This window comes from Rutidosis leptorrhynchoides, chromosome 3, assembly GCF_046630445.1.
Source record: "Rutidosis leptorrhynchoides isolate AG116_Rl617_1_P2 chromosome 3, CSIRO_AGI_Rlap_v1, whole genome shotgun sequence".
NCBI classification, from domain to species: Eukaryota; Viridiplantae; Streptophyta; class Magnoliopsida; order Asterales; family Asteraceae; genus Rutidosis; species Rutidosis leptorrhynchoides.
In genome coordinates, this window is record NC_092335.1 from 172,146,428 (window position 1) to 172,173,230 (window position 26,803).

A 26,803-nucleotide genomic window follows, 5' to 3' on the forward strand; every position below is an offset into this window, starting at 1 on the left:
TTTCAGTTAAAGTTAAGGATGGAGAAAGTTTCTATAGTTCAGTTACTACCAACTTCATGTTGTAATTTCAATCTAAAGAGGCCTGGATTTCGAAATCACGATTTGGGTCAAGAGTGTTTATATCGACTGCCGTTATTTTTTTTTTCTGTTGAACTTAAATCAATCCAACATGATGGTTTTCTGGTTCATCACAAGGCCTAAGTTAGACTAGTAATTAATTGTTTGAATTAGGATACGAAATCTCTGGTCGTTTGATTTAATGAAGAAGAAGCAAAAAGGGAAACAGAAAAGTAGGATTAAATAATTTCGGGTTTGGGTTTAAACAGATAAATAGGCGACAGAGCCATGGTTAAGGGTGTTAGCGTGTTTGCAAGTGGTCATGGGTTCGAGTCCCTAATGGAGCATATTTTTTTAAAGCCTTTTCCTTAAGGTAGTTTCCACTTTTATTAAAACTATAATTATTATTATTATTATTATTATTATTATTATTATTATTATTATTATTATTATTATTATTATTATTACTTTTATTAATATGAATATTATTATCAATGTTATTAGAATTATTATTATTATTAGTATTGTCATTAATATTATTATTATTATAAAAATAACATATTTTATTATTATCATTAATACTATTACTATCATTTTTATAATTATCATTAATATTATTAGTACTATTATTAACATTAATATTTATTAATAGTATTAAGAATTTTATCAAAATTAGTATTTTTATTGTAAAAGTAATACAACCTTTTTATTTTTATTATTATTACTATCATTATTTAAATTTTTATATATTTTATTGTTATTATTTTTATTAACATAACTATATTAGTATTTTTATAATAAATAATAATTATTTATCTAAAGTAATTTAAGGTAATATATTATTAAGAAAATTAATAAATTATTAAATATAAAGATGACATTACTAAGAATAATACATAAATCTGTTCGATTACTATTATATGTGTTAACATATATATAATTAATATAGGTTCGTGAATCCGAGGCCAACCTTATAATTTACCAATGGCGTTATATGTATTTTTACTACAAAATACATTAGGTGAGTATATAGACCCTTTTAAACTCTAAATATTTTTGGGCTGAGAATACATGCGCTGTTTTTATAAATGATTTACGTTATGGACACAAGTGATCAAAAATAAATTCTACGTTGAGTTGTACCATGGCATATCTCTTTATACTTGGTAGCTAATATTTACGTGAGGAGCGTAAACGCGAATCCTGTTGATAGATCTATCGGGCCTGACAACCCCAACCGGGCTGGACGACCAGCATTTAACGGTTGCACAGTACTTCGTTTCGTTACTACACTTGGTACGGTGTAGGGTTTATTTAAGAGTATGCTGCTGTGATTTAAATGTTAAGTATGGTTACCAAGTGCTCAACGTCTTTTCTATACACGAGGAGTGTATTATGTATAAACTTTAAATCTTGTGGTCCATTGTTATAACGCTGCTAGCATCAAACCTATATATCTCACCAACTTTATGTTGACATTTTAAAGCATGTTATTCTCAGGTACGAATTAAGTCTTCCGCTGTGCATTAGCTCATATTAAGGACATTATTCGGAGTCGATCATCGAAATGGGACCAACTGTTGGAGACTTCGTCCGGGAGGATAAGGTCGAGGTCTTTACAAAGTGTGTGACTGTGTGCTAATAGTAAAAGCTACTCAAACCACGCACTTAAAGTTTTGAAGTCAGGTTTAGCCAATTTATGTAACTATGTTACTAACATAGGATTACAATTTGCATTTAATTAAACAATATTAATGTGGTAATCAACTAAAAAAAAAAAAGTAGAGTACAAACATTTACATGATTTGTAACATAAAAGAAGCCGATCATGAATCCGCTTTTGACTTGTATAACTTGGCGCACAAAATATAAACCACCAAATTCAAGAAGCTAAGCCCAGCCAAAAGCCAAAAAAAGTAATCAAGATGACCTTCATTCAAATTATCCGGTATCCAACCAGGGGACCCACCTCGCGCAGTAACATACGTCACCACCGTCAAAATAAACGAGCTCAAATAATTCCCCAACGCAGTCGTTAACAACGAAAGCGCACTACAAAGGCTACGCATAGCATCAGGAGATTGATCATAAAAAAATTCAAGCTGACCAATAAAGAAAAAAACTTCAGCCGCACCTAAAAAAACATACTGTGGCGCTTGCCAAAAGATGTTCATCGGCACCGCAACATTACGGTTGACCAAACCGTTTGACCTTGCAATGTTAAGACGTTTTATTTCAACTAACGCTGCAGCCGACATGCAAAAAACGGAGAGGAATAAACCGATACCCATTCGTTGTAATTCGGAAAACCCGCGACCCTGACCCGTGAGTTTACGGGCTACGGGTACGATTAGTCGGTCGTAGACCGGGACCCAGAAGATGACACTGATGACGTCAAAAGTTGCAAGAGTAGCAGCAGGTATGGTGAAGGATCCAATAGTGGTGTCCATTGCCATACCTTGTTCTACAAACATTGTTGACATTTGCGCGTAAACGGCGGAAAACACGATTCCGGTTGCCCAAATTGGAAACATTCGAATTAAGATTTTAAGTTCTTCGACCTGTGTTACGGTGCATAGCTTCCAAGAATCGGAAAAGGTTCCGTTTTCGATTTCTGTTGGCGACACAACGGCAGCTTTATCGAGGTACCTAAAAATATAAACCAAAGATAGAAAGATTCAATAAACAGAAATACTCTCCGTCCCATTATAACCATTATAAGTGTCCACTGTTGACTTTTAAAAGTCTTTATTTTTTAATTTTGACCGTAAATTTCTTTGTTTGTATTATATAATACTTGATGAAAGTTATATTAAATGAAAACAAATTTGAAACCCATTACATCCATATAATTATTATCATCAAATATTATACAACACAAATAAAAAAATTAATGTCAAAGTTGAAAAATATAGACTTTGAAAAGTCAATAGTGGACACTTAAAATGGGACGGGTTGAGTATCAGTAAGTGTCTAAAGATACCCAAGTTAAGAAACTTACGGAAGCTCATCAGTATGAATGATTTTTCGACTTCCACCAATTGCAGAAACCTTATAGGGAGTTTCAAACAAAAGAGAACTATCGATCGGGAGGGGCAGATTCCGTTTACGAAACGACGCAACCAAAACTTGACACATTCGGGTAATCGGGCTACCCCCGGGTTTTTGAAATCTATAAAGAGGTGTTCCTAAAAAGAAACTAACGATCGCAACGCCCATAAAGAAAGCAGGAATCGCAAACCCTAATCCCCATCCTTTGTTTTCTTGAACCCAAACTATATATGTACCTGAAACTAACGCCCCAATGTTGATTGAGAAATAAAACCAGTTAAAAAACGACCCTTTCCTCACTTTCTCTTTTGGGTCGGTGTCGTCAAACTGATCGGCTCCGAAAGATGAAACGCACGGTTTGATCCCACCAGTTCCGAGAGCAATGAGGTACAACCCAGTAAAGACAAACGCATATTGAGAGAAGGTAGCAGTTGGACAATGCGGGCCCACACAATCAGCCGGTATTAGAGAAGGAATCGATGCCGAGAGAGTCAACGTGCACATTCCCTATTGAGTTTGATCACGTAAGATGAACAGTTAACAAGAAATGAAAAGAGATTATATATCAAAAGGCCACCCACATTTAAAGTTTTGATTTTGTAGGGCCCCAATGTTTGAAAATGATTTTGTAGGTCACTCACGTTCTTATTTTGTTTCATATATAAAATAAATTCGACTAACAGAGTAAAAACTCATCGGTAAATTCAAATGACACAAATACACATGTTTTTTTAACCAACAAAATTTATATTGTTTTGTTTTTCTTTAAATACAAACGAATATGCAATTTTTTTTTTTACATATTTTCGATGATTTTTATTCTATTTTGGTGTATATGGAACCACAAATGAATTTGAGCGGCCTACAAAATCGTTTTCAAATATAGGTGGCCAACAAAAACAAAACAATAAATTTAGTGGCCTACCGATGTATAATCCCAAAAATAAAAGAGAACGTTAGAAACTAAATAGTTTCATGATTACGATGAAATATATAATAGAGAAGACAGCAATAGTCCAATATTTTCCCCAATAAGCATCTGCTAAAACGGCACCAATAAGTGGAGTAAGGTAACAAGTTCCTTGCCATGTAGTAACGTTACTTGCAGCAACAGCGTTTCCTTGATGTAATATTTTTGTAAGGTAGCTAACGAGATTAGTCGCTATCCCGTAATACGCAAGGCGCTCGCAACACTCGTTACCTGTTTCCATCTCAAAATCGGTTAAGTACTGAATGAAACTAATTTTTTATAAGATGAGTTACGAGAATATACCAAGAATAAATGGGCATGCTTTCCAATTTCCAGTATTGCTTTTTAAAACGGGTTGTCCCTTAATATCTACTGACCCGTCTCCTGTATACACACTGCTTTCATTCTACATACAAAACAAAGAAAAAAATATGAAGCAAAGTAAACCCATTTGTGCTGATTTTAAATGGCACACGCGACTATGTAGCAGAGTGCTGTTTGTGACTGGATCATCTTTTAAGTAGATTGGTTGTATGTGTGAGAGACTGCTCCTTAAAGAAGATATAGCTTAATCAGTCTAGACGGTGCACTATCGTATGCCATAAGACATATCAGTTGCACTTATTATCCATATATTATATATTTATATTAAATTATATATTATTTATCTGCAAAGAGCAATTATCCAGTTAGACCCAAGATCTTACTGTGAGATTTAACATTTAAATTGATCCTCTTTTATTTACTTTTATCAAACAAATCATAATAATTACCATATTAACTATTAGACAAAAATGATAAATAGCACTAGGGGTATTCTCGTCATCTTGCCTTTTTTTTTAACTAACTTGCACTTTGCCAAAAAAAACTCCTCACACTTTGTTCAAACATTAAAACCGGCCCCCCAAACAGGGGGTAAAGTGGCAAAGCAACATTTTCATAAAAAATTTTAAATAAACTCCACCCAAATATTCAACGGCTCATATCTTCTCGCTCGCAACGAGTTAAATTTTTCCGGCATCATCGTTAAACTCGAAATAATTTTACGAACACAATGTCACTAACTAACGCAAAACGGATTCTTTTTAAAAAACGCTAAATATTTGGGGTACTTTTCATACACGTTGATTTTGCGTTAAATTTTTAAAAGTCGACAATTCCATAGCGAAACGCGGAGATGCACATATATTGTTAATTTAAAATGACATTTGAATCTTTCACGGGTTATACCTTTTAGTTCGACTCGAGTTGCGTTTCAACGACATCATCGTTAGCCACGAAATAATTTTACAAACTAAACGCAATAAAATACATTGAAAACCGAATCCCCGGCGCGAAGCGAGGGTTCGAAAACTAGTTATATATTATTATATACTGTATACTGGTAGTGTTTAGGGGTAAGCTTCTTTTTCCAGCTTATAGAGTTATTGAAATTTGGAAAAATCAATTACATCAACTTAAATGGTGCACCAAAGAGCCAATGGCTTGATGGTATCGAGGTTACCCTTACAACCTTGAGGTTGAGGGTTCGAGTCCTTCTTAGGACAATTCGTGATGTATATATTCGAGTTAGATTTAGGTGGGTGGGTGAGTTGCCTTTCAAAAAAAAAAAAAAACTTAAATGGTGCATAAGATTATACACTTGACTACTTGAGCTTATAGATTTAAAATAATAATCATCATCATTATCATCATCATCATCATCATCATCATCATCATCATCATCAACATCATCTAACACAATATTGCTACTTTAAATCCCCAATTCTTCTCAATCAGCATTTTTTTCAGAGAAAATATTACTTGTTGACCATAATAATAAATTACTGCAATATCTAATTAGATTCAGCACAAGTTTGGATTATCAAACAGTCAAAGTTAGATTCCAATAGCCAATGCAATTAGATTCCAGTAAAAATTAGACCTAATTTCTTCACTAGCAGCAAAATCAGTAAATTAAAAATATACTTAGAACACTAAAATGAAAATACATAAATGTAAGAGATCAAATTTTAACCTCGATTAATAGATCTTCCAACAGCAATCTGTCTTCTTCAAAACGCCCCATTCCTAATTTCAATATTTAGCTTAACTCACGTCTCTTTGTTTTTGGTGTTTTTCTAATATAAAACAAAGGCGTGATTCAGGCGCAAGTGAATCTGGTTTGTTGTTTACGATAGACACTAAATTAATATTCTTATTTCAATTTCCAACCAATCAAATCGTGCCGAATACACAATTAACTTCTTATTTTCATTAATGTCCTCCACTTTTTAGGGGATTTATATATCTTCCCCATATTATCTTCTTGGTTCATGGTTCATGTTTATCGTTGAATACTTTTATCGATATCCCAATTCCCAAGATGCAAAAATTGATAATTAACCAATTTATTTATTTGCAAGTGAATTAGTAATCATTTATGGTCCCTTTAATTATTTATACTTCTTAACTTCTTCTACCTAAATTTATAATAAAAATATAATTTAAACACGAGTGATGTATGATCCGTGCATTTTCCGAGTAATGTTATGGTGGTAGTGATTTGAAGTGGTTTATGTATATGCATTGTTTAGCTGTGTACATACATTATATATTAGACCATTGATCAAAACAAGATAAATAAATCGCTTGCCCGCTATGCTGGGCAAAAATTATCAAATCGTCCAATATTCATATTTAATATGAAACAATTTTAATGTATCAAATTAAATTTTCATAAATAATTAACACATAACTCGTTGTTAAAATGTTACTCATTAAAATTAAGATGAAAAATATTTAGTTGCAAAATAAAAATGAAGTACCAAAATCCAAATATATTTTCTATGCATGTTTTCTAATGTTGTGATAACAAAAAATTTTAACCTCAAATAAGTAATATATACGTAGTATATACTCTGAAATCAATAATATAGTCGTAAACATTTTTTGGCCAAAAAATTCACCCTTATAGTTAGCGGAAACCAATAATAAAGTCTCCTACAATTTTGGTCCAAAAAATTCACCTTTAGAACTAAAAAAAGTCTATACACCGAATCAATAATATAATTGTGTACAATTCTTGGCCAACAAATTCGTAGAAAACAATAATATAGTCGGCTACAATTTTTTTTCAAAGAATTCACCTTTAAAGGTAATACTTAAAAAAAAAAGAATAGTAAAGTGGGCCAATGGGAGCCCTTCAATCCGAGCGTAAATAGTGATAGGGTAATGGTGTAAGATAGTTTTCATATATGCGATTAATCTCTGGTGTAACGTGGATGGTTTAGAATTATTATGTTTTTTTATAGCATTCACTGTTTTATATGTTTCAATAATAAAAATTTGATTATACATTTGCATTTTTATTTAAATATGTAAAAAGTATTTTTAAAACTTTTACATTTGCAATTGAACTCCGTCCATCTCAATTACACAGTATTGTTTAATATCTTTTGAATATCTCAAATTAGTTGTCTTAAATGAAGTTTAAGTAAATAGTGTAAAATAAAAGTTTAGTTCAAATAGGAAAAGATAAAAACACAAAAATCATGTATAAGAAAACTTACATACATACCATTGAACAAAAAGTGTGAAACGATAAACATTAACATGAAAACTGACATAAAAAGCTTCATGTAATAGCATGTTTATTAATTGTTTCAAAACTATGATCTTAGACCACTTGTATTGGCTAGATGTCACGCCGTTTCTTGGTGACTTGGCAGCCAAGAGACGCCGGAGATAGCCATATCCAGGAGTCACTCGAAGGCGTCTGGTGTTGGTGCGTTCGAAAGAGAAGGGACAGCAACGGCTGTCACTTCCACGTGACAGCTGTTGATTGGTTTTTTTAGCCGTTAGAGAATAAAAAAGTTTATTTTATATATATATATATATATATATATATATATATATATATATATACCTATTCATTTTAATTTTACACACACACACACACCCCTTAATTTACTTATTATTTTCTTATCAAATACATACAACCTACAATTTTATTCACAATGGATAAAACATTAAATTTTATTCACAACGGAACGGAAAAAGAAGTCGCGGGAGAGGCAAGTAGTTCGCGAGTCCCTCGATCCCGGGTTTATATTGCTAGGGATCGTGAAGATGCGGCTATAAGGTTATTTTACGGAGTCACCAGTGTATCCCAAAAAATATTTTAAACGACGTTTTCGAATGAGTCGTGAGTTATTTCTTTGAATTTTTGAAGGTATATCTAATTTTAATAGTGCCGTTATTCCTGGTTATTTTATGTATTATAGGGAACGTCCCGATGCAACGGGGCGTCAAAATTTGACAATTCTCCAAAAGTGTACAACGGCCATACGTCAAATGGCGTATGAAACAACTCCTGATTTGTTTGACGAATATATAAAAATTGGGAAGAAAACGGCTGCGTTATGTCTTGAAAATTTTTGTCAATGCGTATTTCATTTGTTTGCTAGACAGTATTTGCGACAACCAACTTTCGAAGATGTTGCTAGACTTTATAATTTTCATGCACAAAAACATGGTTTACCAGGTATGTTAGGTAGTATTGTGTGACGACCCAGAAATTTCCGATCAAATTTAAACTTTAACTTTATATCATTCCGACACGATAAGTAAATTTTGTAATGTTGAAATCTCAAAAACTTTGAAGTATGTTTATATATATTAAATGAAATTGATATTTACATGATTAAATGTTTCCAACATGTTAAGCAATCAAACTTGTTAAGACTTGATTATTTGAAATGTGCTTCATATAGACAATTGACCACCCAAGTTGACCGGCGATTCACGAACGTTAAAAATTTGTAAAAACTACATGATGATATAGATATGGATATATATATGGTTAACATGAGATTATGATAAGTAAGTATCTCACTAAGTATATTAACAATGAGTGATATACATAAAAATGAGTTTATTGAATTAAGAGACTCGAAACGATATATATATATATATATATATAACGATTATCGTTATAACAACGTCTTACTAAATACATATGAATCATATTAAGATATTGATACACTATGTTTAACATGATAAAATGATAATTAAGTATATCATTAAGTGTGTTAACAATGAACTACATGTGTAAAACACGACTACTAACTTAAGAATTTTGAAATGAGGCATATATGTAACGATTATCGTTGTAACGACATTTTAATGTATATATATCATATTAAGATATATTCATACATCATAATATCATGATAATGTAATAATTTAACATCTCATTTAAATATAATAACAATGGATTAATTACATTTAACAAGATCGTTAACTTAAAGGTCTCAAAACAACACTTACATGTAACGACTAACGTGACTTAACGACTCAGTTAAAATGTATATACATGTAGTGTATTAAGATATATTAATACACTTTTAAAAGACTTCATGACACATATCAAAGTACTTCTACTTAACAAAAATGCTTACTATTACATTCTCGTTCATTTTCATCAACAATTTTACTCGTATGCACCCGTATTCGTACTCGTACAATACACAGCTTCTAGATGTATATACTATTGGTATATACACTCAATCATCAGCTCCTTAGCAGCACATGTGAGTCATTAAATATGTGAGAACCATCATTTGACAACTAGCATGAATGATTACACAAAATTACAAAAATATTATAAATCATTCATGAATTATTTACATGAAAACAAAATTTCACATCCTTTATATCTAATCCATATACCAACAACCAAAAACACCTACAAACACTTTCATTCTTCAATTTTATTCATCTAATTGATCTCTCTCAAGTTCTATCTTCAAGTTCTAAGTGTTCTTCATATATTCTACAAGTTCTAGTTTCATAAAATCAAGAATACTTTCAAGTTTACTAGCTCACTTCCAATCTTGTAAAGTGATCATCCAACCTCAAGAAATCCTTGTTGTTTACAGTAAGATATCATTCTAATTCAAGGTAATACTCATACACAAACTTTGATTCAATTCCTATAACTATAACTATCTTAATTCGAGTGATAATTTTACTTGAACTTGTTTTCGTGTCATGATTCTACTTCAAGAACTTTCAAGCCATCCAAGATCCTTTGAAGCTAGATCATTTCTTGTCACTTCCAGTAGGTTTACCTACTAAACTTCCAGTAGGTTTACCTACTAAACTTGAGGTGGTAATGATGTTCAGAACATCATTCGATTCATACATATAAAACTTTCTTATTCAAAGATTTGAACATGTAATCACTAGAACATAGTTTAGTTAATTCTAAACTTGTTCACAAACAAAGTTAATCCTTCTAACTTGACTTTTAAAATCAACTAAACACATGTTCTATATCTATATGATATGCTAACTTAATGATTTAAAACCTGAAAACACGAAGAACACCGTAAAACCGGACATACGCCGTCGCAGTAACACCACGGGCTGTTTTGGGGTTAGTTAATTAAAAACTATGATAAACTTTGAAAGTTGTTCTTCTGGGAAAATAATTATTCTTATGAACATGAAACTATATCCAAAAATCATGGTTAAACTCAAAGTGAAAGTATGTTTTTCAAAATGGTCATCAAGATGTCGTTCTTTCGACGGAAATGACTACCTCTTTAGTAAATGACATGTAACCTGTATTTCTGACTATAAACTTATACTTTTTTCTGTTTAGATTCATAAGCTTAAGTTCAATATGAAACCATAGCAACTTGATTCACTCAAAACGGATTTAAAACGAAGAAGTTATGGGTAAAACAAGATTGAAAATTTTTACTTGTTGTAGCTACGAAAATTTTATAACAAATCTATATTAATCATATCCTAGCTAACTTACCTTGTATCCTACATGTATTTATACATGTCTTGTTCTCATACTAATGGAAATACAATTTATACTAGTCGTGATTAAGTTCTACGACAATATATTATAGTCTTAATAAAGATCGTAAGGCACCATATATATATATGACTTGATCACCGTGGATCCGTATACAGCGTTTTGACATATCATTTTGATTTCTTCTATATATATTATTGGAACGAACTATAAGACACCATTGGCAGTAATTTCGAGTTAGTTGTGGGTCGAAATGGATTCCAAAATAATATATATACTTTGAGTTGTGATCGAGCCTGAGACATGTATACAATGGGTCGCGGATTGCTTCAGACAATATACATATTATGTGTCTTACTATATTAAGATAATATATTATAGTGTTAGTAAATTCTAAAACAATATACGCATTTATATTTATATATATATTTATACTGTTGGACTATCGGACTATTGGACTACGAACGTTGGACTACTAACAATGGACAATTAAAATTATCACAAGTATCATAAGTATGGAATATTAATTATATATATATATCTTGACACAAGAATATTATTATTAGGTTCATGAATTTTTCAAAGGCCAAGTCTTATTACCATCTATTCGAAAATCATCACAAGTGAGTTTCATTTGCTCCCTTTTACTCTTTACATTTTTGGGACTGAGAATACATGCGCTGTTTTTACAACTGCTTTATTAAATGCTTTTGAAATATATTTTGAATTTAGAATACATGAAATGCTTTTATAAATGTTTGACGTGATATGACACTGATAAGGCTAAAAAGGAACATATATTTCATAGCATTATATCCCAAGAAAGACAAGATTTTAGTTGCAATTGTTCCATTTTCAAGTGATATTCGTTTATATTAAATAAGTGCGAAGACAAAAGGCAGATTCGACAAATTGAAGACAAAAAGGTCCAAAAAGCTCAAAAGTACAAGATACAATTAAAAAGGTTCAAATTATTGATGAAGAACGTCTAAAAATGACAAGAGTACAAGTTACAAAACGCAAAGTACACGATATAAAATAGTACGCAAGGACGTTCGAAAATTCGGAACCGGGACATGAGTCAACTCTCAACGCTCGACGCAACGGTGTAAAAATTACGAGTCAACTATGCACAAGAATAAAATATAATATTTAAATAATTCATAATAAGAATAATATTAAATAATAAAAAGTTGTTAATTTAGCATAGTTCAGGGGTCGTAAATGAAAATTCAATTTCATATTTTGCCTATAAAAGGCGATGATTATCGATCAATTTAAAAGCATCCCTTTTTCTATCCTAAAAATCTATTATCAATATCAATATCTAAAAATCTCTATCATAATGTTAATGTAATAAGATATAACAATAATCTTAATTTTAATTTTAAATTATGATAATAATAAGATTTATGATAGAGATCGTTTGAGTGTGTAAGTCGAAATTCTGTCCGTGTAACGCTACGCTATTTTTAATCATTGTAAGTTATGTTCAACCTTTTTATATTAATGTCTCGTAGCTAAGTTATTATTATGCTTATTTAAAACGAAGTAATCATGATGTTGGGCTAATTACTAAAATTGGTTAATTGGGCTTTGTACCATAATTAAGGTTTGGGCAAAAGACCGACACTTGTGGAAAATTGGACTATTGACTATTAATAGATGGGGGGTATTGTCTAATTGAGTGACAACTCATTGGAGTCTGTCGAACCTATCTTCAAATTAATTATCCTAATAATTAATAATGATTATGGTTGTCCTATTTAGTGACGTTCATATGGAATCTATTATAATCATTTAATTAATTATTCGGGTTGGGTAATTGATTATTCAAACTGATCAAGTGGGTAAATTAATATTCATATCTAATCAAAACAGGGGTAGATTACATACAGTGATAACTGGTGTAATTGTTGACAGAAGTGATAACTGCGTCACAGTTTAAATCCTTAATTAGTTGGAATATTTGACTTCGGGTATAAGGGTAATTTGACGAGGACACTCGCACTTTATATTTATGACCGATGGACTATTATGGATAAAAACCAGATAGGTATCAAATAAACCATGACAAAGGACAATTAACCCGAGTAACAATTAATTAAAATCAAAACGTCAAACATCATGATTACGGAAGTTTAAATAAGCATAATCCTTTTATTTCATATTCTATCGCAATTTTATTTATTGTTATTTTATTTATCGTCATTTATTTATTTTACGCACTTTAATTATTGTCATTTATCTTTACGCTTAAAAATATAAAATCGACAAACCGGTCATTAAACGGTAAAAACCCCCCTTTTATAATAATATTACTACTTATATATATATATATATATTTATATAAATATAGTTTTATAAAAATATAGTACGTAATCACTAGCTCCCTGTGGAACGAACCGGACTTACTAAAAACTACACTACTCTACGATTAGGTACACTGCCTATAGTGTTGTAGCAAGGTTTAGGTATATCCCATCCGTAAATTAATAAAACTTGTGTCATATTTTGTAGTATTTCCTAGTAAAAATAATACTATTTCGTACCCTCACGCTACATCATCAAGTTTTTGGCGCCGCTGCCGGGGAGCGCTAAAACGCTATATTTTTAATTATAATAATATTGAAATAAAATATAATAATATAATAATATTGAAATAGAATATAATAATATAATAATATTGAAATAGAATATAATAATATAATAATATTTTAGAATCAAAATTTGATACGTAAAGTTTTAAAAAGTCGTATTTATTAAATACTTCAGGGGTATATTATGTAACTTGTAATTAATAATTTCTATCATATCGCTTTCATGTGAATAGTAAATTAATTAATTTCTTTTCATTTACTATTCATGAATAGTAAATGAATTAAAAAAAAAGTTTTGAAAAAAAAATTATAATTATAAAAAAATTATTAATTTGTAAAAAAAATCGTTTTTTTTTTTAAAAAAAAAATTGTAAAAAAAACGTTTTTTTTTAGAAAAAAATTCGTTTTAAAAAAAAATAAATAAAAAAAAAATAAATAAAAAAAAAATTTAAAAAAAAAAGTTTTTTCTTTTATTAACTTTAGATTTTTAGACTCTAGTTACAATTTTTAGTATTAAGTTTAGTTTTGCCATAGTTATTTTTATTTCTAGAATTTTTAGGTTTGCCGTAAAATCCCTTAAGTGCTTAATCCTTAGACTAAGATTTATGTGCTTTAGAATTTTGCGACGCCGTTTTTCGCGCTACTTTCTTATTTTTATTTTTCGACGCCTATTTTTCGACCTTTTTATTTTTCAACATTTTTCGACGCGCAATCTATTTCTTCCTTATTTCTCGATACTCTAGTTTTTAGGACTTAGAATTTTCTATACTTCTTATCTAAATCTTAAAACGGAAAGAAAAATTATTTAAGCGGTTAAATTAATAGACGTTGACATTTTTCTGGTTCGTAGTAATAGTTGGATTTGTTAGTGGCTAGTTGTGGGCTTTCGATTTAAAGGGTCCTGGCTACCTGCTACATCTTTTGGCTATTCGAAACGTGGGCAAAATCAGAAAAGTCTATTAATTGGACAACTTATATAAGTTTTTCTTATTTTTATAACTAATAGGATATTCTGTGAATGCACCGAGCAAAACGTTCACCACCTTTCATACGTTCACCACCTGTAACTCGATCAAGACATCTAGCAAATATTGTCGCCGTTGATTTTTCTTTAGAATCGTCATCTAGTCGAACAAGAACTCCAACTCAAATTTCCGATAATCCATCTTTTGAACCCGACTTCACAATTAAGAACCCGGAGCATATTCAAGGACAATTCCAAGATCTTGAACCACTAATTATTCCTCCTGAGCCACAAACCATTAAATCAGAATCCTCTAGTGATTCGTATTCAACAAATTCAATTATGGAAGTAACGGAACCTCTAAGTATGTAAGATCGAATGAGAGCCACACGCACGGGCCAAGGTCACGCCATTATTAAGCCAGAAGTTAATGCGCCAGATTATGAAATCAAAGGACAAATTCTACACATGGTAACTAACCAATGCCAATTCAGTGGTGCACAGAATGAAGATCCTAACGAACACCTTCGTACGTTTAAAAGAATTTGTACACTATTCAAAATCCGAGAAGTGGAAGATGAGCAGATCTATCTCATGTTGTTTCCCTGGACTTTAAAGGGAGAAGCCAAAGATTGGTTAGAATCGTTACCTGAAGGGGCGATTGACACATGGGATGTTTTAGTTGAAAAATTTCTTAAACAATTCTTTCCGGCATCTAAAGCCGTGAGACTTCAAGGAGAAATTGTTACGTTCGCACAAAAGCCAAATGAAACATTATATGAGGCGTGGACAAGATTCGGAAGGATGTTGAGAGGATGTCCTCAACACGGTTTAGACACTTACCAAATAGTACAAATATTCTACCAAGGTGTCAACGTTGCTACACGAAAAGACATCGACATAACAGCTGGTGGTTCCATTATGAAGAAAACCGCAACTGAAGCTTACAAAATTATTGATAACACAGCCTCCCACTCGCATGAGTGGCACCAAGAAAAAGATATTTTTCGTTCATCTAAAGTGGCTAGAGCCGATTCTGGCCATGACTTTGATTCCGTTTCAGCAAAAATATATGCTTTCGAAAGACGAATGGAAAAGATGAATAAAGATATTCACGCAATACGAATCAGTTGTGAGCTATGCGGTGGACCACACTTATTGAAAGATTGTCACATTGAACCAACATTGGAACAACGAGAGAATGTTTCCTATATGAACCAAAGGCCTGGAAATAATTATCAAAATAATTATCAACCGCCAAAGCTAAACTTCAATCGAAATCAAAACATTCTTTACAATCCAAAAGGACCCGAAAATAACTGGTATAACCAACAAGGTCCGAATAACCAACCAACTCAAAACAACACTTTCAATCAACAAAGACCTGGCTTATATAAACCACAACAACAAACCGAAGAGAAAAAGTCAAATATGGAAGACGTGGTATTCAAGCTAGTTGAATCTCAAACACAATTTATTGAAACTCAAACCCAAACGAACGAGAGATTTGACCAGTCATTAAGAACTCAACAAGCTTCCATTTTGAATCTAGAAAAACACGTAGGTACTCTTGCTAGCATGATGAGTGAGAGGGAACAAGGAAAGCTACCGAGTAATACTGAAGTAAATCCTCGGAATGAGAATGTTAATATGGTTTCAACGAATTCTGAAAAACCAGCACCAGAAGATGGGAAGGTTTTAGATGAGAGTAACAATGAAGAAGTTACACCACCACCACCCGAGTATGTAAAGCCAGTGGTGGCACCATACAAACCACCCATCCCGTTTCCAAGAAAAGGAGTTGAGTATGAGCAAGTGATAGGTAATAAAGATTGTGATACCTCTGGAAAGAAGAAGAAGAAAAAGAATAAGAAAGTGCAAGAAACAAAAGCCGTAAATATAAACCCGGTGAAGACAGTTCCACCAAAACCTCCACCTAGGGTAGGTGATCCGGGTGAATTTATTGTTCCTTGTCTACTTAGTGATTGTGTCATGTATGATGCACTAGCAGATTTAGGTGCAAGTGTAAGTGTTATGCCTCTTTCCTTATATAAGAGATTAGGTGTAGGTAAGTTAAGTCCAACGGATATGAGTGTTCGACTCTTTGATCAAACCATTAAGCACCCAGTTGGAATTGCTGACAACCTACCCGTTCAAGTAGGCAATTTAACCTTTCTAGTCGAATTTATTGTCATTGACATAGAAGAGGACCCAAACATTCCTCTAATTTTAGGTCGGCCATTCTTAGCGTCCACCAAGGCGTTATTTGATGTAGGAAATGGAAGAATGACACTTAAAAGTGGTGACAAATCGATCACCTTTATGATTCGAAAGTCTAAATCTCCACCAGCCAAAACCGTTGAACCAGTAAAAACAATTGGTAAGAACCATGTGCTTTTACCAACTCCAACGGTAATACTTAGCAATAATGAAATGCCTAAGTGTGGGGAAAATGAAGTAACACCTAATGATGACATGATAACAAAGAACCCCGTTGTTGATACGAAATTAAATGATCCCGTTATTAATAGTTCAATGAAGAAACTTATTAAACGGATTCGCGATGCTAGAACCAAGGGGAACTTTAAGTTATGTAACCGGTTAGTATCCAATCTATCACCTAAAGAAAAGGAGAAACTAGTTGAAATTGTGGATATTACACAGAAATCCGACCAATGGCTTAAAGAAAAAGGCACGGATATGCAAGTTGATTATGGACCAAGAGAAATTAACGATGAAGTTAATCACAATTTTGACACCACGGCTACCTAAGTGTGGGGAGATTCAAATGTTCTAAAAAGAAAATGCTATCTAGAGTTAGTTGTTCTGTTCTCGTGTAGTTCCGAGAATGGAACCCGATTGGTCTTTTCCGCTAGCAGACACTAAAGAACTAGTTTTCTCCCTCCATTCTGAATTTTTGTTTTGTAGGTTTTTTTATGAAATTAATATGCATTTTAATTTAAGTTTTTAAAAACAAAATTTACTTTAATTTATTAAGTTTAAAAAAATGATTTCTAAAATTCGTCGTGAGTTAAAGACTTGGTCGTTGAGCTGAAATTGCTTTACCCGAGGGCGGGGCGACAAATTTTGTTATCATTTAATTTTATTGATCTAAAGTATGCAAAAAAAAATAAAAATATTATATTAATTTTTGAACGTAGGGGTTATATACCAAACTTCAAAAATATGTATATATGTTTGTATTTTATGTTATGTACACAACAGGGTAAAACAGCGTACTTTCAAAGACTGTCATTAAGTTCAACAAAAAGCTACTAATTTTGATGACAAGGCGCAAAATATCAAATGTGATGTAAAATAATATGCTTACAAACTGGGTATTTTTAATCACTTTTCTACACTAATCACCCTCATGAATTTATAATTATAGTCTGATTTCATGCAAATGAGGGCATTGCATGATCTCAAGTGTGGGGAAGGGTTATAAATTCTCTCGGGTTTACACTTAGTTTATTTGCCAAATTTTGTGAAAATTTGAAAAATTTTCAATTAAATGAACTCAAAATCATGTTTATACATATTTATGAACGATGAAAACTAGGTGATAATACCGAAATTATCGTTACCTCGAAAAGGACATAAATTGAGAAACACCCTAAAACGCTTGAATTCATTTAAAATGAAATAGAAGAAAATAAAAAGGCAAAGAAAGAAACTAAGTGTGGGAAGAATGTACCAAGTTATTCAATTTAAAACATATATCACATATTTTTGTACAAGATTATTGCAGGTACTTTTGCTTTGGACGATACTAATCAGTTTTACCCGGTTTACTGTAATACATGTGAAAGAAAGATGGATCTACACGATGAATCAATTCCATCATTAAAAGGAAGTAAAGTCTTCCGAAAAAGACACGCGCTTCTTGATTTAGGTCATGAAGTTGTCGTCCAGACCAGCTGTAGGTTGACGAAAAATCTAGAAAAGTCATCACTAAAATCAGCAGGAAATCCACGGACCTCAGCATCAAACAGGGTCGCCAAGTGGTCAGATTTATCCTAACCATGAGAAGGATTTATCTCGTACAATGGGGAGGCACCGTGCAAATTAGCTTGATAAGACTAATGAATCAGATCCCCAGAAAAGGATAATCTCCTTAAAGATTAAAAATCAGCTTTTAAGACTGATAATACTCAATCCTAGAGATTGACCTTAAAGATTGAGAATTCAAACTCATGGAATTTGATGATATCTAAACTCGAGCATGAACGAGAAAATATTTTGATCAAAAATACAAACCGATTTGTTTTCTGAAAAACCATTTTCAATGCGTTCATTACCATTGAACGTAAAATCCTAAGAAATTCACCTGGAATTCATTAGGTCACCTGAACCAAATCGGGTGTCAACCGTAAGAACGGTGGTTGCATAGCATGGTCGGATACAGGACCTTGTGCCAGACCGAAAAATTATAGGATGATCTTTACTATCGCTCCTACCAAGGATAGTTCTAGCATCCGACACGTTAATAAGACCATAATCATCTGCATGTCACGGGACATTGCCTTAACAGTTTCTTGTTCATCGCTTTCCTTTACAACCGGACGGTAGTTTACCGAAAGGTAATATACGGAACAAGTAAACTGGATGTGTGCTTTCCGATACCGGGATAGCAGTGGATTACACGAACCTAAAAGTTTTAGCCAAAATATTGATCCACAAATATATTTTGCAACACCGATGATGGATCAAATCAGAAAACTTATCTAGGGTAAAAGTTAGAATGAATTTTCAAAAGATCAAATGTTTTCATAAAGATCCAATTTCCTTAATGGATCTAAATTTTTATAGTCATGTGGGACTGTAAACCATATCGTTACTACCATTGTTTATACCGCCATATCAAAATCACTGATGTACAAAGTGTCAAGAATAAAGAAGTGATTCTAGTATTTCAAGACTATATTGCTTGAGGACAAGCAACGCTCAAGTGTGGGGATATAGGGTTATAAATTCTCTCGGGTTTACACTTAGTTTATTTGCCAAATTTTGTGAAAATTTGAAAAATTTTCAATTAAATGAACTCAAAATCATGTTTATACATATTTATGAACGATGAAAACTAGGTGATAATACCGAAATTATCGTTACCTCGAAAAGGACATAAATTGAGAAACACCCTAAAACGCTTGAATTCATTTAAAATGAAATAGAAGAAAATAAAAAGGCAAAGAAAGAAACTAAGTGTGGGAAGAATGTACCAAGTTATTCAATTTAAAACATATATCACATATTTTTGTACAAGATTATTGCAGGTACTTTTGCTTTGGACGATACTAATCAGTTTTACCCGGTTTACTGTAATACATGTGAAAGAAAGATGGATCTACACGATGAATCAATTCCATCATTAAAAGGAAGTAAAGTCTTCCGAAAAAGACACGCGCTTCTTGATTTAGGTCATGAAGTTGTCGTCCAGACCAGCTGTAGGTTGACGAAAAATCTAGAAAAGTCATCACTAAAATCAGCAGGAAATCCACGGACCTCAGCATCAAACAGGGTCGCCAAGTGGTCAGATTTATCCTAACCATGAGAAGGATTTATCTCGTACAATGGGGAGGCACCGTGCAAATTAGCTTGATAAGACTAATGAATCAGATCCCCAGAAAAGGATAATCTCCTTAAAGATTAAAAATCAGCTTTTAAGACTGATAATACTCAATCCTAGAGATTGACCTTAAAGATTGAGAATTCAAACTCATGGAATTCGATGATATCTAAACTCGAGCATGAACGAGAAAATATTTTGATCAAAAATACAAACTGATTTGTTTTCTGAAAAACCATTTTCAATGCGTTCATTACCATTGAACGTAAAATCCTAAGAAATTCACCTGGAATTCATTAGGTCACCTGAACCAAATCGGGTGTCAACCGTAAGAACGGTGGTTGCATAGCATGGTCGGAGACAGGACCTTGTGCCAGACCGAAAAATTATAGGATGATCTTTACTATCGCTCCTACCAAGGATAGTTCTAGCATCCGACACGTTAATAAGACCATAATCATCTGCATGTCACGGGACATTGCCTTAACCGTTTCTTATTCATCGCTTTCCTTTACAACCGGACGGTAGTTTACCGAAAGGTAATATACGGAACAAGTAAACTGGATGTGTGCTTTCCGATACCGGGATAGCAGTGGATTACAAGAACCTAAAAGTTTTAGCCAAAATATTGATCCACAAATATATTTTGCAACACCGATGATGGATCAAATCAGAAAACTTATCTAGGGTAAAAGCTAGAATGAATTTTCAAAAGATCAAATGTTTTCATAAAGATCCAATTTCCTTAATGGATCTAAATTTTTATAGTCATGTGGGACTGTAAACCATATCGTTACTACCATTGTTTATACCGCCATATCAAAATCACTGATGTACAAAGTGTGAAGAATAAAGAAGTGATTCTAGTATTTCAAGACTATATTGCTTGAGGACAAGCAACGCTCAAGTGTGGGGATATTGATAAGGCTAAAAAGGAACATATATTTCATAGCATTATCCCCCAAGAAAGACAAGATTTTAGTTGCAATTGTTCCATTTTCAAGTGATATTCGTTTATATTAAATAAGTGCGAAGACAAAAGGCAGATTCGACAAATTGAAGACAAAAAGGTCCAAAAAGCTCAAAAGTACAAGATACAATTAAAAAGGTTCAAATTATTGATGAAGAACGTCTAAAAATGACAAGAGTACAAGTTACAAAACGCAAAGTACACGATATAAAATAGTACGCAAGGACGTTCGAAAATTCGGAACCGGGACATGAGTCAACTCTCAACGCTCGACGCAACGGTGTAAAAATTACGAGTCAACTATGCACAAGAATAAAATATAATATTTAAATAATTCATAATAAGAATAATATTAAATAATAAAAAGTTGTTAATTTAGCATAGTTTAGGGGTCGTAAATGAAAATTCAATTTCATATTTTGCCTATAAAAGGCGATGATTATCGATCAATTTAAAAGCATCTCTTTTTCTATCCTAAAAATCTATTATCAATATCAATATCTAAAAATCTCTATCATAATGTTAATGTAATAAGATATAACAATAATCTTAATTTTAATTTTAAATTATGATAATAATAAGATTTATGATAGAGATCGTTTGAGTGTGTAAGTCGAAATTCTGTCCGTGTAACGCTACGCTATTTTTAATCATTGTAAGTTATGTTCAACCTTTTTATATTAATGTCTCGTAGCTAAGTTATTATTATGCTTATTTAAAACGAAGTAATCATGATGTTGGGTTAATTACTAAAATTGGGTAATTGGGCTTTGTACCATAATTAAGGTTTGGGCAAAAGACCGACACTTGTGGAAAATTGGACTATTGACTATTAATAGATGGGGGGTATTGTATAATTGAGTGACAACTCATTGGAGTCTGTCGAACCTATCTTCAAATTAATTATCCTAATAATTAATAATGATTATGGTTGTCCTATTTAGTGACGTTCATATGGAATCCATTATAATCATTTAATTAATTATTCGGGTTGGGTAATTGATTATTCAAACTGATCAAGTGGGTAAATTAATATTCATATCTAATCAAAACAGGGGTAGATTACATACAGTGATAACTGGTGTAATTGTTGACAGAAGTGATAACTGCGTCACAGTTTAAATCCTTAATTAGTTGGAATATTTGACTTCGGGTATAAGGGTAATTTGACGAGGACACTAGCACTTTATATTTATGACCGATGGACTATTATGGATAAAAACCAGATAGGTATCAAATAAACCATGACAAAGGACAATTAACCCGAGTAACAATTAATTAAAATCAAAACGTCAAACATCATGATTACGGAAGTTTAAATAAGCATAATCCTTTTATTTCATATTCTATCGCAATTTTATTTATTGTTATTTTATTTATCGTCATTTATTTATTTTACGCACTTTAATTATTGTCATTTATCTTTACGCTTAAAAATATAAAATCGACAAACCGGTCATTAAACGATAAAAACCCCCCTTTTATAATAATATTACTACTTATATATATATATATATATATATATATATATATATATATATATATATATATATATATATATATATATATATATATATATATATATTTATATAAATATAGTTTTATAAAAATATAGTACGTAATCACTAGCTCCCTGTGGAACGAACCGGACTTACTAAAAACTACACTACTCTACGATTAGGTACACTGCCTATAGTGTTGTAGCAAGGTTTAGGTATATCCCATCCGTAAATTAATAAAACTTGTGTCATATTTTGTAGTATTTCCTAGTAAAAATAATACTATTTCGTACCCTCACGCTACATCATCAGACACAAGCAAAACATTCCTAGAATGAATTATTATGTAGACGGAAGTTCTGTTGATTATGATATGTTGAATTAGTTGGACGTGATAATTGCCACTAATTGTTATGAATATTTTCCCCTCATTATTATTGCTTGGTAACCTAAGAATTAGAAAATGGGTATGACCCTAATTTACGCGAATCCTAAAGGTAACTACCGGGTTTAACACCCCCACCCAGAATGTTCACTAGACGGAAGAGCTAGTGGGCGTGGTGTTTAGTACTTCGAAGTTTATATATTATACAGACGAGATGTTCTATTTTGGGGATATTATTGATGCGCATTATATGTTAAGGTCGGTTACCAAGCCAAGCTATAAAAGCAAAGTGAATGTTATGTATCGAGAGAATGATTTTTATACACAGGTTATGTGTATTAGTTTTTGTGCACGAGATATGTGTACGATTATTAAAAATCGCGAGGCAACCTACGGGGGAGAAAAGGATACGAACCTACTCTGCTAAGCATTATGAAAAATGGGTTCGTACATGAGATAAGTGTACTATATTTAAATCTTGTGGTCTATCAAAATGATGAATTTTACTGTTTATGATAAACTTATGAACTCACCAACCTTTTGGTTGACACTTTAAAGCATGTTTATTCTCAGATATTAAAGAAATCTTCCGCTGTGCATTAGCTCATTTTAAGGATATTACTTGGAGTCATTCATGGCATATTTCGAAAGACGTTGCATTTGAGTCGTTGAGTTCATCAAGATTATTTTTAAGTCAATTATAGTTGGATGTATTATGAAAGGGTATGCATGCCGTCAACTTTCATTGTAAAGAAAGTTTGTCTTTTAAAAACGAATGCAATGTTTGTAAAATGTATCATATAGAGGTCAAATACCTCGCGACGTAATCAATTATTGTGAATCATTTATAATGTATATGAACGGGTCATTTCAGTTTGATTGGAGTGAAAGAATTGTACTATTTCTTGGCAAGGACAATACACAAGAGGTAATTAAAAAGGGCCTTCTGTTATGCTTGAAACAGTCGCCTTACAAGATTTGTGGATATGGCATGCATTCTTTGGTATGGTAGGTTCGAACAACGACATTAACGTATTGAATTTTTCACCATTATATTGTTTAACACTATAAAAGATGGAACTGCTACACCTTCACCATTTGAAGTAAACGGGCGGCGCTATGAAAGAGGGTATTACTTAGGTGATGGTATATACCCAGATTGGGCTATGTTGGTAAAAACGCCGCATAATCCAACTGACGAACCTCGTAAAAAAATTAAACGGTTTCAAGAAAGTGCAAGGAAAAATATTGAGCGTGCATTTGGAGTATTACAGGGTAGATTTGCAATGTTAAAAAACCTGGCGAGATCAATTGACTTCAACGAAATTAGAAGACATATGTATGCTTGTATTGTATTACATAATATGATTCAAGAATATAACGGTTTTGTGATTGGACAGCGAGAAGAAAGAATGATACATAACATTATTTTTTAAAAGATAGAACAACAACATACTTTCCTAAAAACGATTACAGTAGTTCCACTTACTATTTGTACACAATTTTAGAAAATCTCACTAACTTCATTCTCCACAAATCAAAATTCTTCTCTTTCCAAAATATCTTCTTCTCATTGATTGAAATACAAAGTGAACACTTGAAATGGAACATTCCAAAATAGAAATTTGGACACTTATAGTGGAACGGATGGAGTATTATCCAATGCGGCAAAGCCACATGAGAACTAATGGGTGCAGGTGACGTAAATCACTTGGCCCATCTAGTGTAAACTTTCAAGCTTTGAAATGAGTGTTGGATTTCATCTGTTGATATTGATGACATTTTAATACCACGTTCGTCCCATTACAAGTGTTCTTTTACATTTTGCACTTGTAAGTGTGATAGTTTGTTTAGCATGATATAGTTAAAGGCTAGTTTGTGGGATTTCTTTATATCGGTTGTACTTGTTTGATATTTGGATTTGCATTAATGTTATCATTATTTTGGTTAAAAAAACCCAGCAAAAAAACCAGAAACCCCACTAACAAGAGAACCAGCTTACCAAGCACAAGAGACTAAACACCCAAACATATAACCCTCGAAACAAAACTCCAATCCGATAAACAAAGGAACAGTACACAAGCAAAGCTAACCAAATCCAATACCACTAATCTGAGAGTCTGAAACACCACCCACTAGTCCACGACTCCACGAGGGATCAGTCCACATTAAAATTTGTAACCTTACATCATCACTCCTAACCTTACATCACCACTCCTAATTCTAAACCCTATCAAAACCCTAATTCAAAAACAAACCCTTCTGTCATCAATCCTTATCTTACCCTTGTGACCCAAAACCTTAATTTAAGACCATCATCATCATCATCATCATCATCATCATCATCATCATCATCATCATCATCCCTATTTTCGTTCGGAAAAACAAAGATCGAGATGAACAACATGTGAAGCTGCTGCGTCGGTGAAGATGGAAAATTAATAAAGTTAGATGCTTGACTTGGTCAAACATCAATCTTTAGTGAACATATATCTATGTTATTACGCTTACCCTCGCTTGACTTGTTCTGTTTCCGAATTAAACATAGATTTATGTTATTGCGTTTACCTTCACTTTCTTTGCAATGACATGCGAAATTTTCATCCAACCTCTTATTCTAGCTGCTGTTTGATATTTGTCTCACGAGTAATCTTATAACTCACACAATGTATACTATAAAGTTCACCAAATACAATAATTTATTTTTTATGATTTATAGATCAAATCAATTTGTGAACTTGGCATTTTATCTTCATATATCATCTCAACTCCATTCAGTTGCACGGTATCTCACAGTAACAATAGGCAAGAACAAAAATAGGTTTATCCTTCAGAAATTAGCAGTCGAATGACGATCGATGGTGATCTATTTTTGATTGAGTCGCCTACGAGGGCAAACCTTTTGCTGCAGGACACGTTTAAAGGAGAACCAATTGTTGATTTTCGAGTTGGTCTACTCTTTTTCATGTAAAAGAAAAAAGAATATTAGATACATTATATACCACCCGAGGGGTTAATGGCTGGCTCACGTTGCTAATTCGTGGAACTGTTTTCACTGATTTCATATGTCGTCCGATAAGTGTGGGAAAATATGACCCCACTAGGTATTGATGAAATGGGGTTAAGTTGGGTGCATGACTCATTAATAAACTTGCACATGTATCCTTATATAGTTGAAAATTATGTTTTAAACTAAAAAACCCTAAAAATTTGAAATTTAAAAAAAAAACCAAAAAGATATTGCGTTTTGTGTTTTTGTTTATTCATTGCAGGTACTACGTTATGTGATGACAATCGAGGAATTACCGTATAACGGAAAAAAATTAACAACGTTGACATGTATAACAAATATCTTATTTATCAGGTTAACAAGTTAAGTTGTTTTACATTAATCCATTTTTTAAAGTACATAACTTACAATAGTATTTTTCTGGTATGTAGTCTATATTGGAACAAAAATAAAAGTATATGACTACTAAGTAACTTAAACTCTTTAAAAAAAAATTAAAATACAATTATTATATAAAGGTTGTACAATGTGCTTCAAAGTTTGTACATGTATTCAAGGAGTGTTCTATAAAAAAAATGTACAATTTATTTTAAAGATTGTAGATATGGTCATGTGAGTATTTTATCATAAGATTGTATATAATGCTTTAAATATTGTACATATGGTCATTGGAGTGTTTTATCATAAGGTTGTACATAATGCTTTAAGTATTGTACATATGGTCATTGGGGTGTTTTAGATTGTACATAATGTTTTCCATATTGTACATTTCTTTAACATGTTTTAATTTTTATTAAATATAATTAATTATTTTAATGACATCATCATTGATATTATATAATTTTTTCTTTCATTTTTGATTTTTTTAAAACTTGGAACGTGTTGTTTTAATGACATCATCAATATCCTCTTAG

At 32.1% G+C, this 26,803-nt stretch overlaps 2 protein-coding genes across 2 annotated transcripts; one reads left to right on the forward strand and one right to left on the reverse strand.

The window, feature by feature from the left end:
- Positions 1-1,683: 1,683 nt before the first annotated feature.
- LOC139897004 (protein NRT1/ PTR FAMILY 8.3-like) lies at positions 1,684-6,234 on the reverse strand. The gene is made up of 5 exons (XM_071879646.1): positions 6,096-6,234; positions 4,382-4,484; positions 4,092-4,309; positions 3,059-3,615; positions 1,684-2,706 (listed from the first exon to the last, which is right to left on the reverse strand). The coding sequence occupies exons 1-5, from the start codon at positions 6,144-6,146 to the stop codon at positions 1,884-1,886; spliced, it is 1,752 nt and encodes a 583-aa protein (XP_071735747.1). The 5' UTR covers positions 6,147-6,234; the 3' UTR covers positions 1,684-1,883.
- Positions 6,235-8,076: 1,842 nt separating this feature from the next.
- Positions 8,077-26,167, forward strand: LOC139900612 (uncharacterized). Its single transcript, XM_071883380.1, has 4 exons — positions 8,077-8,201; positions 8,344-8,603; positions 23,954-24,218; positions 26,152-26,167. Exons 1-4 carry the CDS (start codon positions 8,077-8,079, stop codon positions 26,165-26,167), a joined length of 666 nt encoding a protein of 221 aa, XP_071739481.1.
- Positions 26,168-26,803: the final 636 nt, after the last annotated feature.

What these genes read in the sequence shown, in the direction of transcription:
- LOC139897004 (XM_071879646.1), bottom strand. Translation starts at nt 6,146, where the DNA reads ATGGGGCGTTTTGAAGAAGACAGATTGCTGTTGGAAGATCTATTAATC. An exon ending in AGCATGCCCATTTATTCTTG is followed by an intron (nt 4,310 to 4,381) that starts GTATATTCTCGT and finishes AGATGGAAACAG; the next exon opens with GTAACGAGTGTTGCGAGCGC. An exon ending in TCTCTATTATATATTTCATC is followed by an intron (nt 3,616 to 4,091) that starts GTAATCATGAAA and finishes CAAACTCAATAG; the next exon opens with GGAATGTGCACGTTGACTCT.
- LOC139900612 (XM_071883380.1), top strand. Translation starts at nt 8,077, where the DNA reads ATGGATAAAACATTAAATTTTATTCACAACGGAACGGAAAAAGAAGTC. An exon ending in CGTGAAGATGCGGCTATAAG is followed by an intron (nt 8,202 to 8,343) that starts GTTATTTTACGG and finishes TATGTATTATAG; the next exon opens with GGAACGTCCCGATGCAACGG. An exon ending in ACAAAAACATGGTTTACCAG is followed by an intron (nt 8,604 to 23,953) that starts GTATGTTAGGTA and finishes ACACTATAAAAG; the next exon opens with ATGGAACTGCTACACCTTCA.